At 36.6% G+C, this 26,911-nt stretch overlaps 1 protein-coding gene across 1 annotated transcript in view; it reads right to left on the bottom strand.

Annotated features, from left to right (window-relative positions):
* Positions 1-278: 278 nt before the first annotated feature.
* LOC143023118 (uncharacterized) overlaps positions 279-26,911 on the bottom strand; it is a 92,391-nt gene continuing 65,758 nt past the window's right edge. Inside the window, exons 2-3 of the mRNA XM_076181621.1 lie at positions 8,004-8,153; positions 279-1,173 (exon numbers count right to left, since the gene is read on the bottom strand). Of these exons, the coding sequence (XP_076037736.1) occupies positions 1,105-1,173; positions 8,004-8,153 (219 nt within the window). The 3' untranslated portion in view covers positions 279-1,104. The remainder of the gene's footprint in view (positions 1,174-8,003; positions 8,154-26,911) is intronic.

Raw genomic sequence — 26,911 nt, forward strand, 5'->3', positions numbered from 1 at the left:
GTAGTCGTCGACTTACGACCGAGTTTGGTTCCGACAGACAAGTCGTAAGTCGATCTGGACGCAAGTCGGTCTATATATATATATACATACAGTATATATTACCCTTTATATATATATATATATATATATATGTATATATATATATATATATATATATATATATATATATTGTATATTATATTTAGCATACTGAAATAATCTTAGCATCTTTGAACTATGTTGTATAGTATTTTTAACCTTTTTATAATTTCATCCGATTTTCTTTGGGAAACGTAGCCTGGGCCTAAGCATATTGAATAAAATCCTATCTTTGACCTATGATATTTAATACTATATTTGTTAACCTTTTTATTATTTTACCATCAGACTTTCTTTAGGAAACGTATGCATACTGAATAGAATCTTATTATCTTTGAGCTATGTTGTTTAATATTCATTAACTTTATCATTTTCATTAGGAAACATGGCCTAGGCCTACGCATACTAAATAAAGTCCTGTCATCTTTGACCTACAAATACTTTTTTGTTGGTTACATTAAAATCATTGTAAAGCAAAATTAGGGGAAAAAAATTCAAAACATTCTTTTCGTTTACGTACTGTACTGAAAATATTGTTATCGACAACAGACTAGGCATAATCAGTTTACTGTTACATTTTATATCGCAAAACAAAAATACAAAATGCTGTACCGAACATTTTGTCATCGACATCAGCCTAGGCATAAAAAATACCGTTACATTTTATTAATTGCAAAACATAAAAATACAAAATGTAAGGCAAAATTAGGATTTTTTTTATTTCAAAACACATTCTTTTCATTTACGTACTGTACCAAACATTGTTATCAACAACAAACTAGCCTAGGCATAAAAAGTTTGTTATATTTTATTAATTGCAAAACATATAAAAATACAAAATGCAATGCAAAATTAGGAAACATTTTCCTTCAAACAAACAAAATGAAAGAATATTTAGCTGGCTGGGATGCTGACGCTGCCGGCAGCCTGCCAAAACTATCGTACTCGCGTCTCGCGGCGTGCAGAGTAATAGTATTGCACTGCCAGCCATAACATTGCAATTCTATTACTATTACATGTTTGATATTATTGCACCATCTCGTGGTCGTAAAGTCGATCAGTCGTAAGTTGCATAGGTCGTAAGTCGACGACTACCTGTTAGGGATGGAATGGGTGGGAGTGGTTTTTAGCCTTTGTTTTTTTGGCTTTCCGAGTAAGGGTGAAAAAGCCTTTGGTGTATGCATGTCTGTACTTTATCAAATGCCTTTTGTAAGTCCCAGAAAGCACAGTCTGCCCATTTGTCCCTTTCTTGTATTATATCTATTAACCTTGAATAGATACTGATTAAATTTGTGGCAGATGACCTTCCCTGTCTAAATCTGAATTGTCCTGGATTTAGTATTCTGTTCTCCAGATGTTTTGTCCATTTACTCTTGATAACTTCCTCACAAATTTTGGCTATTGTACTTATAAGGGAGACCAGTCTATAGTTTGTTGTATCTTCCTTGTTTCTCCCTTTGTATATTGGTTTGATATTGGCATTTTTCCAGTCTTCCAGTACCTTTCCTTCTTTGAGTGAGCAATCTATTACCTTATATATTTTGTCCATTAGTTCATCTATACATTCTTTTAGTATCCAGTTTGTAATTCTGTCCGGGCCATGTGATTTTCTTACATAAGTTTTACTATTTCTTGTTTACGTTTTAGTGTGTATTTACCTAGTTGTATTATACAGGAAGGGAGCTATGCTCATAGTGATCTGTCTTTGTATTTTTCAGCATCAAGTTTGTTCTTGAATTCTTGAATAGGGTTGAGTTTTTGGTGTGTGTGTGTATTTATCTAGTATTTACCTAGTTGTATCTTACGGGAAGGGAGCTACACTCATGGTGTCCCATCTCTGTATCGCACAGTACCTAAATTGCTCTTAAATTTGTGAATTTGTGTATGGTTTTTGCACACACTATTGTTTTGTCTTGTTTGTTCCATATATCCACCACTCTGTGGGGAAACCTGTTCTTTTTCAGGTCTCTTATAACTGTCCTTTTTGACCTTCCTTCCCTGTCCCCTTGTATTTCTCATATACCAATTCAATAAGTTTTTTCTATCAAGGACGTCCATACCTCTCATGATTCTATAAATAGTCAAGAGGTCTCCTCTTTTTCTTCTTTGTTCCAGGGACGGTAACTAGTTTTGACATTCTCTCTTCATATGACAGTACTGAAAGTGCAGGGGCCATCTTCATAGTTGCTCTTTGGATTCTCTCAATTTTTCTTATATTGTCTTTGGTGCTGGGTGACCATAGTGTTGCTGCATACTCCAGTCTTGGCCTTATCAGTGTGATTAGTATTTTCTTCACCATTTCTTCATCCAAGTAAATGCCACTTTTATTGATCTCAGCAAGTTGTAGGTTTCTCCAACTAATTTGTTTATCTGTTTATCAGGTGACATATCCTTTTTGATGATTACACCCAGGTCTTTTTCAAATCTCAATTTACTTCCTTTTCACTTATTTTATATTGTCCTGATATCCTATTTTTATTTTTTTCCAAATTCCACTGTACTACATTTCTTTTTATTGAAGTCCACTTCCCACTTCTGACTCCATTCCCAGAGTTTGTTCAGATCTCTCTGCAGTGACTCAGTCTATTTCAGTTCTCACTTTTCTCAACAACTTTGCATCATCAGTGAAAGGAAAACATTGAAAATAAGGAAATTGCTTTCAAAGAAATAGTCAAACAGCAAATGCAGGATAATGCAAAAGACAATTATCCAAATGATTAATGAAAAAGCTAATTGGGTCAGATACAGTAGATAGGAAAAAATGTATTGTGGTATATGGGCTAAAAGAAAAACAGGGATTGGCAAGGTACACGAGAAAAAGAAAAAGAGACAGCAGTAGAAATCCTAAATGAAATTCAGGGGGGGAGACCGAGATGCAGGCAAAGACCTGGACAAGACATAAAATCGGTCGCTATTCTAAGGATAGAAATCGACCTCTAAAGACAAAATTAAGGTCACAGATGGTAGTAGAAGACATATTTGAAAAAATAGGCAACTTGGCAAGGAGTGAAAAGTACAATAAGATATGGATAAAAAGAGAAATGAATACTGAGGAATTAGAAAAAGAAAAGTCACTAAGAGAAGAAGGAAAGGGAAAAGCACTAGAAGAGAACATACAAAAAGCAAGGAATTCCATTGGAGAGTAATCGACATGAGATTGAGGAAATGGCACATCAAAACGAAAAAACCAAAGACAGAAAAAATAATGGAGGAAGAAGAAAATTAAAAGTGGCCTATACTAACATTGATGGATTAATGTCAGGTCTGAACGAACTCAATGATTACCCACTAGAAGTAAAACCAGACATAATGGGAATTGTAGAGACTAAACTAAGAGGTGAAATACCATCCATTGTTATTGGACAAGGATTATATAATTACTGGATAAAAAACAGGGACAAGAAACAGGGAGGAGTCATGTTCTTGGCCAAGAAAGACTTAAACGTGACAAAAATTGTGGAGGGCAAAGGTAATGTTGAACTGATCATAATAAAAGTCGAAGGCAAGAATATGAAAAGTAGAAAGTTTGTGGTGACCTATGTGCCCCCAAAAACGAACGCTTGGATAGAGAATGAACATACAAAAATGCTAAAAGATAGGAAATCACTAAATGAGATACTAATGGGCAGGGGTAATCTGGTAATTATGGGGGAATTCAATTGCAAAGAAATTTGTTGGGATAACATGACAGTGCAAGGAGGAGACGACTTGTGGGGTAATGTACTGCTGGATATGACCATGGAATACACATTGACCCAATGGGTTAGTGAAAACACCAGACACAGAAGCAATGAAGAGCCGTCGAACCTAGATTTAATATTTACAACAGAACCTGAAATTGTGGGCAAAATCTATTACAAGACACCAATTGGAAAGAGTGACCATATACTCATCGAAACTGTACTAAAGGAAATAGACATGGAGAGAAATGAAAAGCATAGGAAAGGAAGATTGATGTACAACAAAACGGACTTTGCAAAACTGAAGATATTCTTCCGGAATGCAAACTGGGATAAATTCTATATGGAAGGTACAAAAGTGGATTAGAAATGGAATATCTTGATGGAAAATTACACTGAAGAGGTAAACAGGCATGTACCAAGACAAAAGCGAGAGAGTACATTAAATGTTGGTTCAACAAAAGATGCAGTGAGGCAAAAGACAGAAGGGACAAAGCTTGGAAAAGGTGGAGAAAAGATAAAAAACCTAGTAAATGGCAAATTTATATAAACTATAGAAATGAGTATGTTAATGTGAGAAGAGAGGAGAAAAGGAACCATGAAAAGGATATTATAGATAAATGCCAAGATCAACCCAAACTATTCTATCGATATGTGAATGGTAAACTTAAAAACAAACAGGTAATGGTGAAACTACACCAAGGGAATATAGAATACACAGAAGAATTAGAAATGGCCGAAGTCATGAACAATCACTTTAAATCTGTCTTCACCAGAGAGAAAATACAAAATTGGGATGTAGATAATAACAAGCAATCTCCTCACATGAGAGTTTACAACACAAAGAAATATCAGAACACCTATCAAAACTTGACGTCAGAAAATCACATGGCCCAGATGGAATTGCAAATTGGATTCTAAAGGAATGCAAAGAAGAACTAACGGACAAAATACACAACATAATAAATAGCTCACTCAAAGAAGGAAAGATACCTAAAGACTGGAAAAAATGTTAACATTGTACCAATATATAAAGGAGGAAACAAGGAAGAACCCACCAACTATAGGCCAGCATCACTAACAAGCACTATAGCCAAAATTTGTGAGAAAATCATCAAGAATAGATGGGTAAAACATCTGGAAGACAACATAATAAACCCAAGACAATTTGGGTTCAGACAAGGAAGATCATGCACCACAAACTTGATATGCTTCTACTCATGACTAATAGACAGTGCAAGAAAGAAATGGATGGGTTGATTGTGCCTTTCTAGACTTGCAAAAAGCTTTTGACAAAGTACCACACAGAAAATTACTAAAAAAAAAAACTGAAACACATAGGAGGAATACAAGGGAACCTACTAAAATGGATGGAGGACTTCCTGACTGGTAGAAAGATGAGAGTAGTGCTCAGAGAAAAATATTCAGATTGGAAAGAGGTGATCAGTGGAGTACTGCAAGGATCTGTATTGGCACCAATAATGTTTGCTATTTATGTGAATGACATGGACGAGGATGTGAAATGTTACACGAGCTTCTTTGCAGACGATGCCAAACTGTTTAAGGAAAGTAGAAACAGAGACTGAAGCACTGCAGGAAGGCCTGAATAAGGTATGGAACTGGAGTCAAATGGGAAGTGGACTTTAATACTAAGAAGTGTAGCATAATGGAGTTTGGAAAAAGCAAACATACATACATATACCAAGGCTTTTTCCCCCTTACAAGGGAGGTAGCCAAAAAGGAAAAGGCATAAAATCATTCCCACCCATTCCATCCCTGAATACACTCCACACCCCTCCAACCTCCCTCTCATCTTAGCACCTCCTGGATGACAGGTCATCCCTGCACCTTGTCCACTGCCCTGGGTCAGAAGCAATGTCGCACATCCACACAGCACATCCACAGCAAGGCCGCTTCATTAAATCGACAACCCCCCTCTCCGTCCCCCATGCATAAAGGAGAGGACGGGGTGAAAATGCAAAACCAGAATATCAGGAAAATATACAATTGGAACCAAGGAGGTAAAGAAGGTAGGATCCAAAAAAGATTTGGGGGTAATTATCATGAACGACTTGTCCTATGATAAACAGATTAACTAAATTGTCAGGGAGGCTTACAACTTGCTAAGATCAATAAAAGTGGCATTTGCATACTTGGATGAAGACATGATAAAAAAAATATTAGTTACATTGATAAGGCCTAGACTAGAATATGTGGCGACATTGTGGTCACCCAGTACCAAAAAAGAATAAAAAAATAAAAATAAAAAAAAATAGAAAGAATCCAGAGAGCAGCAACATAAATGGCACCTGCACTTGCAAACCTATCATATGAGGAGAGATTGGCTAAACTGGAGATACTGATGCTGGAACAATGAAGAGAGGTGACCTACTGACCATCTACAGAATCATGAAAGGCACAGAGATACTCGATAGAGAGGACTTACTAAACTGGGACAAGAGAAACACAAGAGGACATGGAAAGAAAATAAAAAAACATAGCTACAGAAGAGAACTGACAGAGTAGTGGACACTTCGAACAAACTGGATAAAGAAATAGTATGCGCAAAAACCATTCATGAGTTTAAAAGCAAACTAGACACTGCAAGATACAAAGGCGGGACACCACGAGCATAGCTCCCCTTCCCACAAAATACAACTAGGTAAATCAGCAAAGATGCTCATGTAACTGTCCACACTCGTCCATGTCATTCACAAAATCCATTTTATTATATACCAATCTCTTTTCTCTCCATATATATTTCCTCCTTCACTTCTATCTCAAGTAATATATGGTCACTCTTCCCTATTGGTATCTTGTATTCAATTTTATCCACAATTTCAGGTTCTGCCAAAGAATAAATCTAGTCTCAATGGTTCTTCATTATTTCTATATCTGGTGTTTCCCTTTACCTATTGTGTCATTGTATATTCCATAGTCATGTCAAGTAATACATTTCCTCATAACTCCTCTCCACCTTTCATTGTTATCACTTCCATACATATATCTTTGCATTTAGAATCTCCCATAAGTGCCACTTTTTCTTCATCTTTCGGCACACCATTTAATGAAATCCTTGTATCTTCTAACATTTTATGGTAATCTCTCTCTCCAATAACCATTTTTGGGGGTACATAAATCACCACAAACACTTTTTTATGTCATTATCTTCAACTCTTATTGTGATTTCCACATTGTTCCTTCCATTTGTAACCTTCATAACATTTAAATTTTTCTTAGCCAAGAACATGACTCCACCATGTTTTTCCTCTATTTCCAACTCTGGTGATAGTGGACCCCTTGATTTTGTCTCAACAATTCCCATTATATCTGGCTTTGCTTCTGACATGTAATCATTAAGTTCATTTAATCCTAAAATTGATCCATTTATATTAGTATAAGCCACTTTTAATTTTCTACACTCTCCATCTCTTTCTTTGTTCCTATCGTTTCCTTTTCTTGAACATACCATTTTCTCAGTCTCATGTCACTCTCCAAAAGAACTTATTTTTTTAGTCTGTTCTTTCCTCATTTTTTTTTAGCTTCGCTTCTTAATGTCCTCTCTCTTTCCACAAGGTTCATATCTCCTTTTACCCACACATCTTTATAGTTATCAGTATTTACTAACGTTACTGTTCTTGTTAGCATCTCTTCTGCTGTCCTTTGCGACCTCAATTTGATCTTTAGGGGTCAATTTCCTTCTACATCTTTCCCATTCTGTGCACTTCCTCTATTTCGTTTTCTAATTCTTACTCTTCATCTTGTACTACTCCCAAAACATTTCTTGCTAATTCTTTCTGTCTTCTGTGAGTAAAATCCTCTTTAGTGACCTGATTACTGTAATCATATCACCTCTTTTTCTTCCATCTTTCAAATTTGCCAAACTTAGTGCTATTAGTTTTTCCTCATATGGTTTATCTGTCAAGCTGGGGACCAGTATGGTTGCTGCCTTTGTATTCTCTTGATCTTGCTTTTATCCTTTACTGTGTGTGTGTGGAGACCATACTATTGACACATTCCAGTTTTGGATGTAATATGCATGCGTGTGTGTATTTACAACTATACACATAAGATATAAACACAAATATGTTGATTAATCATGAAATAGATATTGCTATAATTTTTACATAAAGTTTTTCATTACCATAATACTTCTGTGTATATCAGGCCTTTTGTGTATGTTTACACTTATACAAACTTAAGATATACATATTGCTATAACTTTTTACATAAAGAGTTCATTACCTTAATAGGTCTGTGTATATCAGCCCTTTTGTACCTCAACCAGAGCAAAGCTGCAATTGAGCAAAGAATGAAGAGGGACTCGGAGAAGGATGTGTAGTTGATGAGAACATATACATCAGAAGTTATCAGCATAAATAGAGTCATCATCCCCTGTAAAGAAAAAAATAAACAAATAAATCAAAAGCTACATCAAACTGTTACTCTACAACAATGAAAACAATAGAAATTACTATATTTCTATTTATTTTTGAGAACAATGTGTACAGTTCTTTTTCAATAAAGAGAAAATTCAGTGAACTAAATGTATTTGATAAAGGCTAGAAAGTAAAGAATATTTGAAAATATTCATGGTTACTGACAATCAAACAGGTTATTATGTCATTATCATTCCTAAGTTCTCCTACCTCATAATAATTTTCAATACAGTAAAGTCTATGAAACACTTTGGAAAGATGATTTCCTTAGGTTTTACATAAGAATTATTACAATGTAAGACATCTCCTTATTGTGTTGATTAAAATTTTCAAATAACAGATGTCTCAATCCACTGAGACCCCATTTAGGATTTAACATTTCCCTTATCCATGATAATACCAAAGCCAAGTCACAGACAACAGTAACTGTTGCTGAGAAACCTGCAGTCCTATAGTGACTGGCAACAATCCTTTGACCCATCCATAGATCTCTGGGAAGAAACATGGTACTGTTGTTTATGTTGTATTAGTATGGGACTGTTTCCACATTGCTGGCTTGTAGCAATAGGAGGAGAGAAGCAGTCATTGGATGTCAGTTCTCCATGTGTGAAAAGGTGATAGAGATCCTGGGCCCAATCTAGAGACTGAAGGTCAGCCCCTTGAGGCTACATCACTTCATGAAGGTAAGGGTTCCAACAGATTTTGAATATAAACATCAGGAAGATGGTTAATTTTGACATCTCTTGTGGGATTTCCACTTGCAGGTACCTGCCATTGGTACCTATAAAAAGAGTGAAATACAATCCAAGGGTATGTATATGTTCACAGAATGGCGGAACAGAGATAGCCAAAGAGAAGTTTTGATTGAACACAACAAGGTCTAAGTCAAGACGCCATAAGAGGACCAATGGGATAAGAATTTCACTCCAAAAGAAAGACAAAAATATAAGATGTGGAAAGACATGAACTCTATTTAAATAAAAGTAAATAGAAAGTATGAAGAAGAAAAGCTGACAGGCTTTTGGCACAACAGGTGTACAGTAAGACATACAAAGGTACTGTTGCCCCAAGTACCACTGAATGGAAACCCAAAGCCCCATAATGACTGGCATCGATGCTGTGCCCCACCTATAGATCTCTGAAAAAAGTTTGACTGTTGTCTGTGTTGTACCAGAGCAGGATTGTTTCTATGTCACTGGATTATAGTAGTAGTGGGTGGGGAGCTGTTGCCAGTTGTCAGCTCTCTTATGTTAAACAGTGCTAGAAATACAGTCAAAGTTGATCCCAATCTGAAGACTGAGTACCTGCCCCTCAAGGCTACACCTCCAGATGGAGATGAGAAGGTAGATGGATTTTGAAGAAGACAGGTGACAGGCGATGGAAGGGAGATAGACTTTATCCAATGTCCATCCTGTATGACTGTAGGTGGTCTCTGCTACACTATGAAATATATACAATGCATGATAGTAATAAAGGTGTTCATGCCATGAAAAAATGGTGATTCAAGAAAATCATATATGATGTATAACATACAACAGAAAATATGTACATATAACAAGTACCACATAGCATGTAATATATACTATGTAAATATACAATACATAATGAAATATGCAATACATCTAGGCCTCTTAATCCAAAACTCACCAACCACCACCAACCTAAACTATTTTACAGATATGTAAATGACAAACTAAAAGACACAAAATCCATTACAAGACACCAATTGGAAAGAGTGACCATATACTCATCGAAACTGTACTAAAGGAAATAGACATGGAGAGAAATGAAGAGCATAGGAAAGGAAGATTGATGTACAACAAAACGGACTTTGCAAAACTAAAGATATTCTTCCGGAATGCAAACTGGGATAAATTCTATATGGGACAAAAGTGGATGAGAAATGGAATATCTTTATGGAAAATTATAATGAGGTGGTAAACAGGCATGTAACAAGACAAAAGCGAGAGAGTACATTAAATGTTGGTTCAACAAAAGATGCAGTGAGGCAAAAGACAGAAGGGACAAAGCTTGGAAAAGGTGGAGAAAAGATAAAAAACCTAGTAAATGGCAAATTTATATAAACTATAGAAATGAGTATGTTAATGTGAGAAGAGAGGAGAAAAGGAACCATGAAAAGGATATTATAGATAAATGCCAAGATCAACCCAAACTATTCTATCGATATGTGAATGGTAAACTTAAAAACAAACAGGTAATGGTGAAACTACACCAAGGGAATATAGAATACACAGAAGAATTAGAAATGGCCGAAGTCATGAACAATCACTTTAAATCTGTCTTCACCAGAGAGAAAATACAAAATTGGGACGAAGATAATAAGCAATCTCCCCACATGAGTGAGTTTACAACAACAAAGAAATATCAGAACACCAGTGATCAGTGGAGTACTGCAAGGATCTGTATTGGTACCAATAATGTTTGCTATTTATGTGAATGACATGGACGAGGATGTGAAATGTTACACGAGCTTCTTTGCAGACGACGCCAAACTGTTAAGGAAAGTAGAAACTGATAAGGACTGAAGCACTGCAGGAAGACCTGAATAAGGTATGGAACTGGAGTCAGAAATGGGAAGTGGACTTTAATACTAAGATGTGTGCAGGATCGTACCCGCATATAATGAATAGGATTAGGAAACATTAACGATAGGTACCAATTTACCAATTACTTACGGTAGGCACAGGTCCCAAAGAAGAGGTAGGGGCCGGTAGGAGCAATCGCGGAAAGCCGGTACGCAAAAGTATAAGTCTGTTTAGTCATAATCGTCCACAATGTCTTACGTACCTGTCTCCGGATTGTCTTACCGGCGTCTTATGTGTCAACGTGTAAGTAGTTAAGTATAAGTTCTTTTGGTAGGCGATATACTGCTACCCAACTGGAGTACTCCTAGCAACTGACTGTACTGTGCTCGACTAACTGATCCGTTCTGCTAACGCCGGGCTGTCGTCCGCGCGCTCTTTACGTCCGAAAGCGTCGTTCATTTGTTTCGTGTTTTTAGTAACTAGTTGAAATGACGCTACTGCACCCCTCCACCCTTAGTCAAAATATCTCTCCCTCCCTTTAGATGCAAGAATTTCTCCATTTAAAATACTCCCATCCCTTCCCTTCCCCCATTTTTAGTAACAAGTTACAAATCTAATTTCACAACAGGTCTCCTATACCTAGAGGACTGTCGCAAATTAGGAGACGGGGAAGATATACTATTAGGTTTGACATTTCCTTGTCTAGGTGGAGAAGGATGAGCTATCATAGTTGCTTCTGAAATAGGAAGTTTTGCAGAGGAACTAATTGAAGTAGTCACTGGTGAACTTTGTTCAGGTGGAGGAGTAATTGTTCTAGTTATAATTTGGTCTTGATGCCTCTTTACTATCTTACCAGAAGGCACTGAACACTGATAGGACAAAGGACCAGTTTGTTTTACGACTGTAGAAGGGATCCACTTAGAACCATTAGGGACATAGTTGCGAATCATCACTGGTGATTCAGGTGAGAGGTGTATAGATCGAGGAGCATTAGTATGTTCTTTCTTTTGTGCTTGCTGTTTCTTAGATACTCTAGAAGACACCATCTGCAGGCCATAAAAGGTCCAGACGCGAGCGGAGGCGTCTGCCAAACATCAACTCGGCTGGTGAGACACCAGTCGTAGAATGCGGAGTTAATCTATAATTAAATAAAAATCTATCCAGAGTATCCTGAATAGCTGACTTAGAGGTACGTATGGCCTTCTTGAGAGTTTGTACCATTTTCTCTGCCAAACCATTGGTAGGTTTGTATACTGCTGTAGTGATGTGCCTAATACCTGAATTATTACAAAATTCTTTGAACTCCTGAGATATAAAACATGGACCATTGTTCGATACAATTGACACTGGAAGTCCAAATCTAGAAAAGGAGTGTCGCAAGCACTTGATAGTTTCCTTACTTGTAGTACCAGAAGTAGGATAAACGTCCACCCACTTCGAGTGAGCGTCCACTATTACTGTAAAATAGCGACCATCTATAGGACCCGTATAGTTAACGTGAAGATGCCATGGGCAATCAGGCCATTCCCAAGGGTGTAGCTCTGCCTTAGAAGGCATAGTTCTGAGAGCTAAACACTCTTGACAAGAATTTGTCAATTCTTCTAAATCCTTATCCAAATTTGGCCACCAAACATAGCTACGGGCAAGTTCCTTCATGCGTGATGAGCCTGAGTGACCCATGTGAAGTTCTTCCATTAGCCTAGTTCTCAATTTTGGAGGAACAACCACACGAGAACCCCACAAAACAACCATCTTGGATAGAAAGTTCATCCCTTCTGATAAAAGGAGTAAATTCCAAACTATTCAAAGTCTTAGTATTAGAAGGCCAACCTAATTCACAAAAGCGCATGACCTTCGATAGAGTAGGGTCTTTCCGAGTATGTTCTTTGATATCTCCACTACCTACGGGTGAAGATTCTAGAAAATGTACTAAGTTAGTCCAATCAGCAAGCACTGGAGTGGAATCTGTAGTAGACATCAAAGGAAGACGACTAAGTATGTCAGTGGTACCAAGGAGTGCACCCGACCGATGACGTAATGTAAACTTATAAGCTTGGAGTAGCAATGACCAACGTTGGATTCGTCCTGAAGACATAGGAGGAATAATTTTATTAGGTAAAAAGATTCCTAACAAGGGTTTATGACCAGTAATAACATCAAAATTATTCTGACCCCACAAATAATTGTGAAATTTGCGCAAAGCATAGAAAATAGCTAGTGCCTCTTTCTCTAGCTGAGCATAGTTTCGCTCTGAAGACGTTAGAGTGCGAGAGGCAAAACAGATAGGTCTCTCCTCACCATCTATTAGATGACATAGTACAGCTCCTATACCATATGAGCTGCTATCAGCTACAACTACTAACGGTTGTTTTGGATCAAAATGTACCAGCGCTTTTGATTCCAATAGTCTCCTTACATGCGGAGAATGCAGATTTTTGTTCCTTACCCCAGAGTCCAGACCCATGGAGTTTTAGCTTTTAGCAAGTTATTTAAAGGTGTCAACTTAGAGGAAGCTTGAGATATAAACCTTCGGTAGAAGTTTAGTAGCCCTAGAAAGGATCTCAATTGAGAAACAGTAGGTGCAGGTGCATCTGCAAGAGCCTGAACTTTATCCTTAGTAGGATGTATTCCTTCCTTATCTATCTTGTAACCCAAATATGTTACACATGGAACACCTAAAGTACTCTTCTCAATGCTCAATCTCAACCCAGCCGATTGAAGGGTTGCTAGGACTGTTCTTAGTCGTTCTCAGTGTTCAACCTCACTAGCCCCGGTGATTAGAATATCATCGAGATACACGAACACCCCCGGTAAATCTTTCAGGGTTGCTCCATCGCCCGTTGGAAAATTCCAGGAGCTGCAGAAATCCCAAAACTCAACCTATTATATCGGAAAAGACCACAATGTGTGTTAATTACAGTGTACTTCTTAGAATCCTCGTCAAGGCATAGTTGAGCATATGCCTGAGACATGTCCAACTTTGAGAAAACTTTACCTCCACTTAATCCACTGATTAAATCATCAAGAGTCGGAATAGGGTAAGTGTCGAGTCTAGCAGCTCGATTTACAGTAAGTTTATAGTCTTCACACAACCGAATCTTACCATTAGTCTTCACTACTGGAACTACCGGTGCGGCCCAAGAACTATTAGTCACCGGAGAGATAATACCTTCTTCAAGGAGTCTGTCAATCTCCTGATCAATCTTAGCTCTGAGTGTGTACGGAACAGTACGTGCTTTACAAACTTTGGTGGGACCAACTGATCAACCTCTATAGTGAACTGACGTTCCTTATAGCACCCTAACCCCTCTGAAAAGAGTTCAGGAAAATCATGCAACAGACGTAATAGCAGAACCAGCTGAGAGTTTATTAGCATCCTTTAACAGGCCTAGCCTCCTCATGAGAACTCTACCCATTAAACATGGACCTTTCCCTTCGACTACAACCAACTTTGTCGCATCTACTGAGGAACCATCTTCAAGTTTAGCAGAGACAGTTATGTCTCCCAATACCTTTAGAGGTGTACCTCCATACGCATTCACCACTGTAAGAGATGCATTTAGCGGAGGACGTTCTGATTCCACAGGCCAAAAACCCTCATACTGACATCGAGGCATTAAGGGACTGTAGGGCGCGAAAACACGAAAAATTCTGGAAAATCAACGAATTTTAGGTAAACATTTCAAAAGATTCTCTATGATGGTGGTAACACTTTAGCCAAATATTACAGCTCAATTCCGTTTCTTTTCTTATATATAAAATAAAATAGATAAATTTTTGGCAACCTCTGGCAACCCCATTGCATGAAAAAACATTCTGTATATTGAAATAAAGTCAAAATTTTGATACCCAGTTCTGTTTTGTTTACTATAATTAATATATATGGAGATATCTGGCAACTTGCCCAACACTAATCGTCAATCACCACAAGGATCTCAGTATCTCTTCAAAGCTAAAGGAGAAAGGATGTCGCCCTGTCGCGTATCTGTTAGCCTACCAGTCATGCATGCGATCGTATTATCTTTTATTCTACCAACAGGTATTCAAAAGATTCTCTATGATGGCTGTAACACTTCGACCAAATATTACAGCTCAATTCCGTTTCTGTTCTTATATATAAAATGAAATAGATAAATTATTGGCGACATCTGGCAACCCCATTGCATGAAAAAACATTCTGTATATTGAAATTAAGTCAAATTTTCGATAGCCAGTTCAGTTTTGTTTAAAGTTTTAAACGGAAATGTAAAAAAATAGACAATGTCACGAGTGAGTACGCGGCCGGAGGATTTTAAATGCCGGTGCGCTCCTTTAAACTTTAAATGCCTCTCCTGAAAAGTTTATGTTTTTTATATTTAAATAGCCATATCTCTGTTTCTTTTTGTCCGATTTCATTCATTCTTTCGAATTTGTAAAGAGAAAGAGTAATTCTTTAATTTGATCAGAAAAAAACAAAGGAAACTGTAACTTAATTTTTTTGTTTAATTTATCATAGCAGATTTTCACTGAAGTTTCTACTATTCAAAATAAAAAAATCATAAAAAAGAATAAAAGAGAGTAGGAAAAAATCTAACTCAATGAAGTTGTTTCCAAGACTCTAATCTTTCATTTCCTACATAGTAGGCTGATTACCTATGCCTGTGGATACTTCAATGATTACAGATACTATCATAAAAAAAAGAAAGAAAAAAATTAACTACACGTAATATATACATGTTACTAAAACAATTTAGTATGCAATAATACTCTTTCCGATAGAGTAAGTATACATAAGTTCACCAAAGAAATTGAACAACTTTTATGACACGTTCACCTATAAGCACTTCCCACAGTCCCTTAAAGAACAAGTAGTGCCTGTGTCCATCTCCATAGGAACACGTACTGAATCTAGGGTGACATCCACCATGATATGCTCGTCACTTACATTTTCTGAAATAGCATATATTCATAACTGGAATCAACTGAGGACTCCGTGGGCAACTTGTTACAGTCAGTAAAGTTTACGTTACTCTTCGATGGAGTAGTCTTAGACTTCGATGTGTAACACATCTTCTTAAGGTGCCCCTTCTGTTTACACAAATGACATGAAGCATTCTTGAAAGGACAATCACGCTTCCAATGCAATTTACCACACCCTGAACAAGGAGTCTTAGGAACATTCTAGCACTGGAAACATTAGTGGATTTTGTCTTACTATAAGGATAGCTCTTAGAAACTGTACTAGAATTAGAATTTGAGGTGGAAGTCTTCTTAGGACCCGGCTGCTTACTAGGTACATAATGAACTGAGCCACTAGCCATAGCTTGAACATCCTTCGATGCCGTCTCCCTAGCTGTAGCCATACTAACAGCTTTCTCAAAGGTTAAATCAGACTCAGTCAACAATACTTGCTGAATTTTATCACTAGCAAGACCCATTACAAATCTATCACGTAGCATCTGAGATAACGTTGCCCCAAACTCACAAGTGTGGGCAAGAGCTTTCAACGCAGCTACAAAATCCTTTATGGACTCATTAGACTTCTGGGCACGAGAATAGAATTTATAGCGTTCATAGATAAGAACAGGCGTAGGTTTGTAGTGTGTCCTAAGCATATCAAGAACTTTATCTAAAGTACTCTTCCGGTTTTGCAGGAGAGAGCAAATCCCTAGCCAATCCAAAGATTTTAGGTCCCGCCAACGTGAAGAATGCAGCCACCTTCTTTGCGTCACCCACATCATTAGCAACAAAATACATTTTAATTCTACTGACATACGAATCAAAATCCTCCTCTGACTCATTGTACGGTTCAATTGAACCAACCCTACTAGCCATGGTTAGCCAAGAACAAAGAAATTCACCAAACAAGAGAAAACAAGAAAACTAACCTCAACATAGATTAGGATATAGTCGCACATAACCTTAGAAAACTGCAAAATTACCACATCACAAAAAATACACTGAACAATAGCATAAGTATGTACAAATAGGCCTAATAGCAATTGCGATGAATAGTAGAAATAGCCTAGCAATACAAAAGGTTACAATAAAACGCAATTGTAAATTCGCAATAAATGTAAACAAAATATTAGCGCAGGTAAGACAGAATAGCCTAGTTTGCCCACAAAATCCCACTAGCTAACCTATAGCAATTTTCCAAACATAGGATACGCTAACTATACTAAGTCTAAGGTACCAGCACGAAGTTTCCTACTTAGGGTATCAATCCCGTCCTCGTCGCCAATTTATATGCTGGATCGTACCCGCATATAATGAATAGGATTAGGAAACATTAACGATAGGTACCAATTTACCAATTACTTACGGTAGGCACAGGTCCCAAAGAAGAGGTAGGCGCCGGTAGGAGCAATCCCGGGAAGCCGGTATGCAAGTGCAAGTCTGTTTAGTCATAATCGTCCACAATGTCTTACGTACCTGTCTCCGGATTGTCTTACCGGTCTTATGTGTCAACGTGTAAGTAGTTAAGTATAAGTTAATTTGTTAGGCGATATACTGTTACACAACTGGAGTGCTCCTAGCAACTGACTGTACTGTGCTCGACTGACTGATACGTTCTGCTAACGCCGGGCTGTCGTCCGCGCGCTTTCTACGTCCGAAAGCGTCGTTCATTTGTTTCGTGTTTTTACTAGCGAGTTTAAATGAAGCTACATCAAAGTGTAGCATAATGGAGTTTGGAAAAAAGCAAAAAAAAAAAAAAGAATATCAGGAAAATATACAATTGGAACCAAGGAGGTAAAGAAGGCAGGATCCGAAAAAGATTTGGGGGTAATTACCACAAACGACTTGTCCTATGATAAACAGATTAACAAAATTGTTGGGGAAGCTTACAACTTGCTAAGATCAATAAAAGTGGCATTTGCATACTTGGACGAAATGATAAAAAAAAATATTGGTTACATTGATAAGGCCTAGACGTATGTGGCGACATTGTGGTCACCCAGTACCAAAAAGAATATAAAGAAAACAGAAAGAATCCAGAAAGCAGCAACAAAAATGGCACCTGCACATGCAAACCTATCATATGAGGAGAGATTGGCTAAACTGGAGTTACCGACGCTGGAGCAAAGAGGAGAGAGAGGTGACCTACTGACCATCTACAGAATCATGAAAGGCACAGAGATACTTGATAGAGAGGACTTACTAAACTGGGACAAGAGAAACACAAGAGGACATGGAAAAAAAAAAAAAACATAGCTACAGAAGAGAACTGAAGAAAAACAGTTTTCCACATAGAGTAGTGGACACTTCGAACAAACTGGATAATGAAATAGTACGCGCAAAAACCATTCATGAGTTTAAAAGTAAACTAGACACTGCGAGATACAAAGGCGGGACACCACGAGCATAGCTCCCCTTCCCGCAAAATACAACTAGGTAAACACATGAAATAGTGAAACTGCGTGAAAGAAACAAAGAATATATAAAAGATGTAGAAATGGCTAAAGTAATGACCAGGCATTTTAGGTCTGTATTTATAATTGAAAGCTCACAAATTTGGGATGAAGGACAGCGAGAAGGATTCCCTAAAATGAAAGGAATAACGGTGACACAGAAAGAAATAAGCGACCAAATAAAGAACTTTGATGTCAGAAAGTCATATGGGCCCAATGGAACAGCCAACTGGATATTGAAAGAATGTATAGATGAACTTACAGACAAAATACACAAGATTGACCTATCACTCAAAGAAGGAAAAGTAACACAAGATTGGAAAAATGCAAATACTGTATAAAGGAGGAGACAAAGAAAATCCAACAAACTATAGACTGGTATCCCTTACAAACACAATTGCAAAAATATGCAAAAAAGTTATTAAAAATATATGGATTAAACACTTGGAAGAGAACAATATACTAAACCCAAACAATCTGGATTTAGAAGTGGAAGATCATGTACAACAAACTTAATATGCATTTACTCAAGATTAATAGAAATAGTACAAGGAAGAGATGGATGGGCAGATTCTGCTTTCTTGGACTTACAAAAGGCTTTTGACAAAGTACCACACAAAAAGCTACTGAGAAAAATTGAAATAATAGGTGGAATACAAGGAAAATTATTGGAATAGATGAAATATTTCTTGAACGGAAGAAAAATGAGAGTGGTACTTAGAGACAAGAACTCAAATTGGGAAGATATGGTAAGTTGAGTTCCCCAAGACTTTGTATTGGCTCCGATAATATTTGCTATTTATATAAATGATATGGATGGTGTGGAATGTTATATGAGCTTCTTTGCAGATGATGTGAAACTGTTAAAGAGAGTAAGTACAGAGGAAGATTGCAAATCTTTTCAAGAAGACCTGGACAAAGTCTGGAATTGGAGTCAAAAGAGGGAAGTGAATTTCAACATTAAGAAATGTAGTATAATGGCATTTGGAAAGAGCAAAAATAGAATCTCAGGTCAATATAAAATTGGTACAAAGGAAGTAAAAAAAGTAAACTCAGAAAGGGACCTTGGAGTAACTATCTCAAATGACATGACACCAGATAAACATGTCAACAAATTAGTCAGAGAAACTTTTAACTTATTAAGATGAATGAAAGTGGCCTTTGACTACATGGATGAAAAGATGGTAAAGAAAATACTAGTTACACTGATAAGACTAAAACTGGAATACGCAGCGCCTCTATGGATACCTAGTACCAAAAAAAACATATAGAAACTAGAAAGAATTCAAAGTGTACTGACAAAGATTTGACATACAAAGATTGGACAAACTAAATTTACCAACCCTGGAACAAAGAAGAGAAAAAAGTGATTTCATAACCAATTACAGAATTATGAAAAGGATGTAAATTCTTGCTAGGGATGACCTACTAAAATGGGACAGAAGAGCTACAAGAGGACACGAGAAGAAACTTAAGAAGGACAGTTACAGAAGAGATTTGAAAAAGAATAGCTTTCCACATAGAGTAATAGATATCTGGAACAAACTGAAAGAGGAAACAGTGAGTGCTAAAACTATACATGACTTCAAGAAAAAATGGATGCAGAAAGATAAAACAGTGGGTCACTATGAGCACAGCTCTCCTCCTGCAAGATACAACTAGGTAAATACATGTGTGGATGTTTTGGCCCAGGACATAAACCCACTTTGGGAATGGGTTGCGTTTTATGTCCTGGGCCAATTCCTGATGTGGGTTTATGTCCTGAGCCTAAATGTCAGCATGTTGATGAGTGTTGGATTAAGAAACCTGAGTGTACATAATATTCAATATGTAATACATAATATGAAATATGTCATATATAATATACAATATGTATAATGTACAATATAATGTGTAATATATATGTAATATGTATTTACCTAGTTGTAATATACGGGAGGGGAGCTATGTTCATGGTGATTCATTTTTGTATCTCTCCGCATCAAGTTTTATCTTAAAATCTTGTATAGTGTTTGCACATACTGTTTTGTTGTCTAATTTGTTCCATGCATTAATCGCTCTGTGTGGGAAACTGTTCCTTTTCAAGTTTTTTCTATAACTATCCTTTTTCAGTTTTTTCCGTGTCCTCTCGTTTTACCATTGTCCCACACTAACATGTCGTTACTGTCTAAAACTTCCATTCCTTTCATTATTCTGTAGATAGTCAGCAAATCTCCTCTTTCTCTTCTTTGTTCCCGAGTTGGTAGATTCAATTTGGACAGTCTTTGCTCATATGTTAGTTTGGTGAGAGTTGGTGCTAGTTTGGTTGTTGCTCTTTATAATCTTTCTAGTTTCTTAATATTCTTTTTGGTACTGGGTGTCCAAAGTGATGCTGCGTACTCAAGTTTTGGTCTTATTAGTGTAGTTAGTACTGTATTTTCCTTATCATTTCTTCATCCACATAAGCAAATGCCACTTTGATTGACCTCAATAAGTTGTAGGTTTCTCCGAATATTTTATTCATATGCTTATCTGGTTTCATGTCCTTTCCAAACATCACTCCAAGATCTTTTTCCGAGTTTGCTTTTTTTATTTTTTCTTCCCCAATTCTGTAATCTTTTGATATTCTGTTTTTACTCTTTCCAAATTCCATTATACTGCATTTCTTTATATCAAATTTTACTTCCCACTTTTTAGTCCAATTCCAGATCGTGTCCAGATCTTGTTGCAATGAGTTGCAGTCCTCTTCCATTTTTACCTTCTTTAGTAATTTTGCATCATCTGCAAAGAAATTCATATAGCACTCCACGCCTTCATTCATGTCATTAATGTATATGGCAAACATGATCTGGGCCAGTGCTGATCCTTGCAGGACACCACTTTTTACTTCTTCCCAGTTGGAGAATTTTTCTCTAATTACAACTCTCATTTTCCTCCCAATCAGGAAGTCTTTCACCCATTCCAATAATTTTCCTCTGATGCCATCTTTTGACTCTATCTTCTTTATTAGTTTCCTATGTGGTACCTTATTGAATGCCTTTTGCAGGTCCAGAAAAGCACAGTCCGCCCACCCATCTCTTTCTTGTATTATGTCTATTAATTTTGAGTAAATGCAGATCAAATTTTATTGTACATGATCTCCCTTGTCTGAATCCAAATTGATTTGGGTTCAGTATAGTTTTTCTTCCTGGTATTTAACCCATCTGTTTTTGACAACTCTTTCACAAATTTTTGCTATTGTGCTTGTTAGTGAGACCGGTCTGTAGTTAGATGGATCTTCCTTATCACCTCCCTTATAAATTGGTACAATGTTTGCCTTCTTCCAGTCCAATGGCACTTTTCCTTCTTTAAGTGAGAATTTAATTATATTATATATTTTGTCAGTTAATTCTTCCATACATTCTTTCAGTATCCAGTTTGCAATTCCGTCTGGGCCATGTGATTTTCTGACATCAAGGGTTTTAATTTGGTCACTGATTTCTTTTTGTGTTACGTTTATTTCTTTCATTACTGGGGATAATTCTCTCTCTCTTTCTACACTATTAGGTGAGTTTTCTATTGTCAATACTGATCTGAAGTGGTTGTTCATAATTTCAGCCATTTCCAGTTCTTCTGTACATTCCTTTTTATCTTGGTGCAGTTTTTCTATTTCTTGTTTGTTTTTCAGTTTTCCATTTACATACTTGTAAAATAGTTTGGGTTCTTCCTTACATTTGTCTATCTTTTTTTTGTAGTTTCTCTTTTCATCTCTGCATATTTTTACATATTCGTTTTTTAGTTTGATGTACGTTTGCCATTTGCTTGGTTTCTTATCTCTTTTCCATTTTTTCCAAGCTTTGTCTCTTTCGTCCTTAGCTTCTTTTGTTGTACCAGCTTTTTATGTATTCTTTTTCTATTTTTTGTTGTGGTACATATTTGCTCACTCCTTCATTATAAATTTCTTTTAGTATGTTCCATTTTTCTTCTATCCCTGTATCTTCGTTTTGGAATTTTTCCCAGTTTGCATTGTGAATGTTTTAAGTTTCTCAAAGTTTGTTTTGTTATACATTGGTCTTCCTATTCTATGTTTATAATTTTTGCTTTGATCCATTTGTTCTTTCAATTCCATTTCTATTAGTACGTGGTCACTTTTTCCTATCGGAGTTTTGTAATAAATTTTTTCGATAATCTCAGGTTCTGTCGTAAGTATTAAGTCTAATTTTGAGGGTTCTTCATTTCCTCTGTATCTAGTATTTTCTCTAATCCACTGGGTCATTGTGTATTCAATGGTCAAGTCAAGGAGTACATTGCCCCAGTGTTTCTCTCCCTCCTTCACTGTCATTTCTTCCCAACATATTTCTTTTGAATTAAAGTCACCCATAATTACTGTATTTCCTCCATCTTTCAGTATTTCAATTAATTCATCTCTTGTATCTTCTAGTAACTTGGAATGATCCCTTTCTGTCCAGGCTTGTGTTTTAGGAGGCACATATACCATTGCAAATTTTCTTTTCTTCATTTGTTTACCTTCAACTTGTACCATAATTGATTCTACATTATTTTTTCCTTCAGTTATTTTTGTTACATTTAAATCTTTCTTGGTCAAAATTAGAACTCTTCTGCCCTGTTTGTTCTTTCTATTCTTTGTCCAACAGTTGTATAAACCTTGTCCCACAGTGTAGGGTGTTAGGGTGTACTTTAATTTGGTTTCTACAATTCCCATTATGTCTGGTTCTTCTAAGACTAGATAATCGTTTAATTCATTCATTCCTGAGATTATTCCATCTATATTAGTATAAGCTATTTTTAGTTTCTTTTCTCCTCTTCTTTTTCTGTTTTCTTTGTTTCCATTTTCCCTATATATCTTTTTCTTAGCCTCATATCTATCACCTCTCCAAAAAAAAAAAAAAAAAAAAATCCTTTTCAGTTCTATTCTCATTCCTTTCATTCGCCTCGTTCCTAAGTTCTTTTTCTTTATTTTTTTCTTCCTCATTCATTTCCTTTTTATCCATATATTTTTGTACTGTTCACTATTTGCTAATCTTACTGTTCTAGATAATATTTCTTCTGCACTTGTTTGCGATCTAAGTTTAACTTTTAGTGGTCTATACCGTTTATCTTTGGAGTACCTGCCCATTCTATGGGTTTCCTCAATTTCCCGGTCCCAGACTAACTCATCTGTTTGTAACTCATTTAGTATTTCTTTGGCAATCTCTTTTTTTTCCTTTTCCCTCTGATATCTTGGTACATTGTGCTTTTCTTTGATGCCATAGATTACTATACAACTTTTTCTATCCACTGTCCCTAACTAGGTTACTTTTCTCTTTAATAATCTGAATTACAGTTTCTTTGGTATTATCTTTTACTTGTTGTTCCATTATTTTCTTTAGGTATATTTCTTGACTTTCCAGTTAAATTTTCTACTGTTTTTTGATTTCCTGTAGGTCATTCTCCTTAATTTTTTCTTCCACCTTTTCAGTTAATTCTTTCATTTGACTTTTAATTTCTCATTTCAGAGCCTCGTTCCTATTATTATCCTCACTTTTCAACCTCTCATTATCACCCTTAAGCTGTCTTAATTCCTTTTTCAACTCATCTATCTCACTATTGTTTTCTTCATTAGCTTTTCTTAGGATTGATATTTCTTGGTACATCATCTTGTATTTGCTTTTAAGCTCTAATAATTAATCTACAATGTCATTCATATCTCTATTCCTCATTATATTCCTGTACAGAACCTAGGTTCTCTATCCATCTCTATTCCTCTAAGTAATCCATTGCCTTCTCTTTCAAAACCGGAAAATCTACTTACGTCCAACCTCTAATATTCTCTTGGTGTTGATGCGAAACACGATTTTTTTCTTACTACCCTGAGTGCTGTTTCAATTCCTGTTTCTTCCAGGCTTCTTTTTGTTGAGTCCTTAGATTTTGGGGTTTCCATTTTGAAAAAAACAAACAAAAAAAAACAAGGCCGACGTTCGTTTCCAATCTTCTTGTTTGTATTTTGATCGTGAGTTAGCGCTCCGAAAATATGTGTTGCTCTGTTCGTGTCTGGACTATGTGTGGCAGTTGGTGAGTATTGGATTAAGAAATCTGAGTGTACATAATATTCAATATGTAATACATAATATGAAATATGTCATATATAATATACAATATGTACAATGTACAATATAATGTGTAATATATATGTAATATATATGTAACATATAACATTTAATATAGTATAATACATGTGCAATACATGATATATAATGTGTGATATATAATGCATAATATATATCGTACAATTGTACGATACATACTGTAATAATTTTACAGTATATTACATCATATACGTGTAATATAAGATTTGTAGTATATAATGTGTAATATACAGTACTGGATAAAAGTGATGGCCGGGCACCTGTCGTGAGGAAGCACAGTGGTCAGTCAAATTTTATTCACATTTAACAATCAATTGCTCTTCCTTTCCTAAAGAGTGCCTTCTGGAGATGCTCAGGCAGTGAACAGGCTAAGTTTTGACACATTTCCAAAGATATTCTATCCCAACTAGCTCTCACCTCTTTCTCTAATTTCTCATAAGTGGACACATCCTTTCCTTGCAAATCGGCTTTTACTAGGGCCCAAAGGTTCTTCAATCGGGTTAAGATCTGGGCTTTGTCCAGGGCAATCCTTAATATGTTCAACACAACAATCATCTAACCACTCTGTCACAATCTTAGCCATGTGAGAGGTAGCATCATCTTGCTGAAAAATTTCATATTGGCATTTTTCCATAGCATCAGATAGGTGATTGCACAATAATTCAGGATATGAAAACTTATTAACACTTTCACCCGACTGCTTATACACCAACACTAATTCACTCTTGCCAAATCCACTAAAAGCACCCCAAAACATAAGCCAGCCCGGGAACATAACAGTACCCTGTGTGTAGTGTGGGTCAAGCGGGTCACTACCCCAATGCTAGTACACATTGCCGCTCTGCCCATCCACAATAGTAAAGTTACTTTTGTCACTCTACAGCACCTTCATCCAGTCATCCTGACTCCAATCTCAATATGTCTTGGCGAAATCAACCCGCTTGGCCATGTTGGATTTCTTCAGGATGGATTTTTTCTCAGGGCGGCACCTCTTGTAATTAAGGTCCTTGATATGGCAGCATACTGTCTTCACACACACACCACCAAACAGATCAGGGCAATCCTTAATATGTTCAACACAACAATCATCTAACCACTCTGTCACAATCTTAGCCATTTGAGAGGTAGCATCATCTTGCTGAAAAATTTCAGCCTGGCATTTTTCCATAGCATCAGGTAGGTGATTGCACAATAATTCAGGATATGAAAACTTATTAACACTTTCACCCGACTGCTTATACACCAACACTAATTCACTCTTGCCAAATCCACTAAAAGCACCCCAAAACATAAGCCAGCCCGGGAACATAACAGTACCCTGTGTGTAGTGTGGATCAAGCGGGTCATTACCCCAATGCCAGTACACATTGCCGCTCTGCCCATCCACAATAGTAAAGTTACTTTTGTCACTCTACAGCACCTTCATCCAGTCATCCTGACTCCAATCTCAATATTTCTTGGCGAAATCGACCCGCTTGGCCATGTTGGATTTCTTCAGGATGGATTTTTTCACAGGGTGGCACCTCTTGTAATTAAGGTCCTTGATACAGCAGCATACTGTCTTCACACACACACCATCAAACAGATCTGGGTTGTCCTGCTTGCTTTTCCTGGCTGTGGTTCTTGGAGAGACTCCAAAGTACGTTTCATAATATTATGGGCCCAACCTGTAGTCTTCTTAGGCCTACCAGACCTTGGTTTTGAAGATGGCAGGATATTCCCTCCCTCCTCATAAAATCTGGCAACTCACTGGCACCAATTTGCTACACTATTTGCTTGGTTTGCAGGCCATTCCTTTAAAGCAATTATCTAAGCAACTGCTTCACATGAATATTCCCTCCTAGAGGTCATATTAGGGTCATGGGTCATAGGGATGCCTGGAGAGGTAAAAATGTGACATGTTGGAGAAAAAATTCTATGAGCACTCACCATAGCAATCCTCTTCCAACAACAGCTAGATGCACACTAACCGCCATTTTGTGCTGCCACGTGACTCAGACTATCCTACACTACACAGCCTGGTCATCACTTTTGTCTGAATTCAATACTATCTCCTATGGGTATGGTTATAAAACGGGCAAAATTCTTGTCCTCCTGCCCCACCCGGCCATCACTTTTGTCCGGTACTGTATAAAGTATGATATATATGCAATATGAAATGTGTTTTATATATTCATAAACAATGTGTAATATATATAATTTGTGATATATAATGTATAACATAATGTCTGGTGTGTAATATACAATGTATTATGGATAATGTGTAATGAATAATGTGCAAAGTGTAATGTTAAATACATATATCTATATACCAAAGGGGTCTTTCCCTGATAATTTATAATAAATGACAACTAAATAATAAAAAATACACAGCTAAATAATAAATAAGTGAATAGAAATAAGGCAGACATTACAGTACATTGCTTTGGTGCTTATCTAAATAAATCTCAAAACTTCGAATTATACTACACTGCACTACCTCTGCAGGAAGTTTATTCCATTCATTTACTACATGGTTAGCAGAGTTGTTTCTACCCACTTCCAAATTAAATCTACTTCCTGACAGTTTGATACCATCATTTCTTGTTTGATTTACATTCAGTGTGAAAATGTCATCGCTTTTGGTGTTGTTAATTCCCTTTGGAATCAAGACCTGTATCAAATCATGCCTGA

The sequence above is a fragment of the Oratosquilla oratoria genome, unplaced genomic scaffold (assembly GCF_046742065.1).
Source record: "Oratosquilla oratoria isolate Oo_2021 unplaced genomic scaffold, ASM4674206v1 SCAFFOLD45, whole genome shotgun sequence".
NCBI classification, from domain to species: Eukaryota; Metazoa; Arthropoda; class Malacostraca; order Stomatopoda; family Squillidae; genus Oratosquilla; species Oratosquilla oratoria.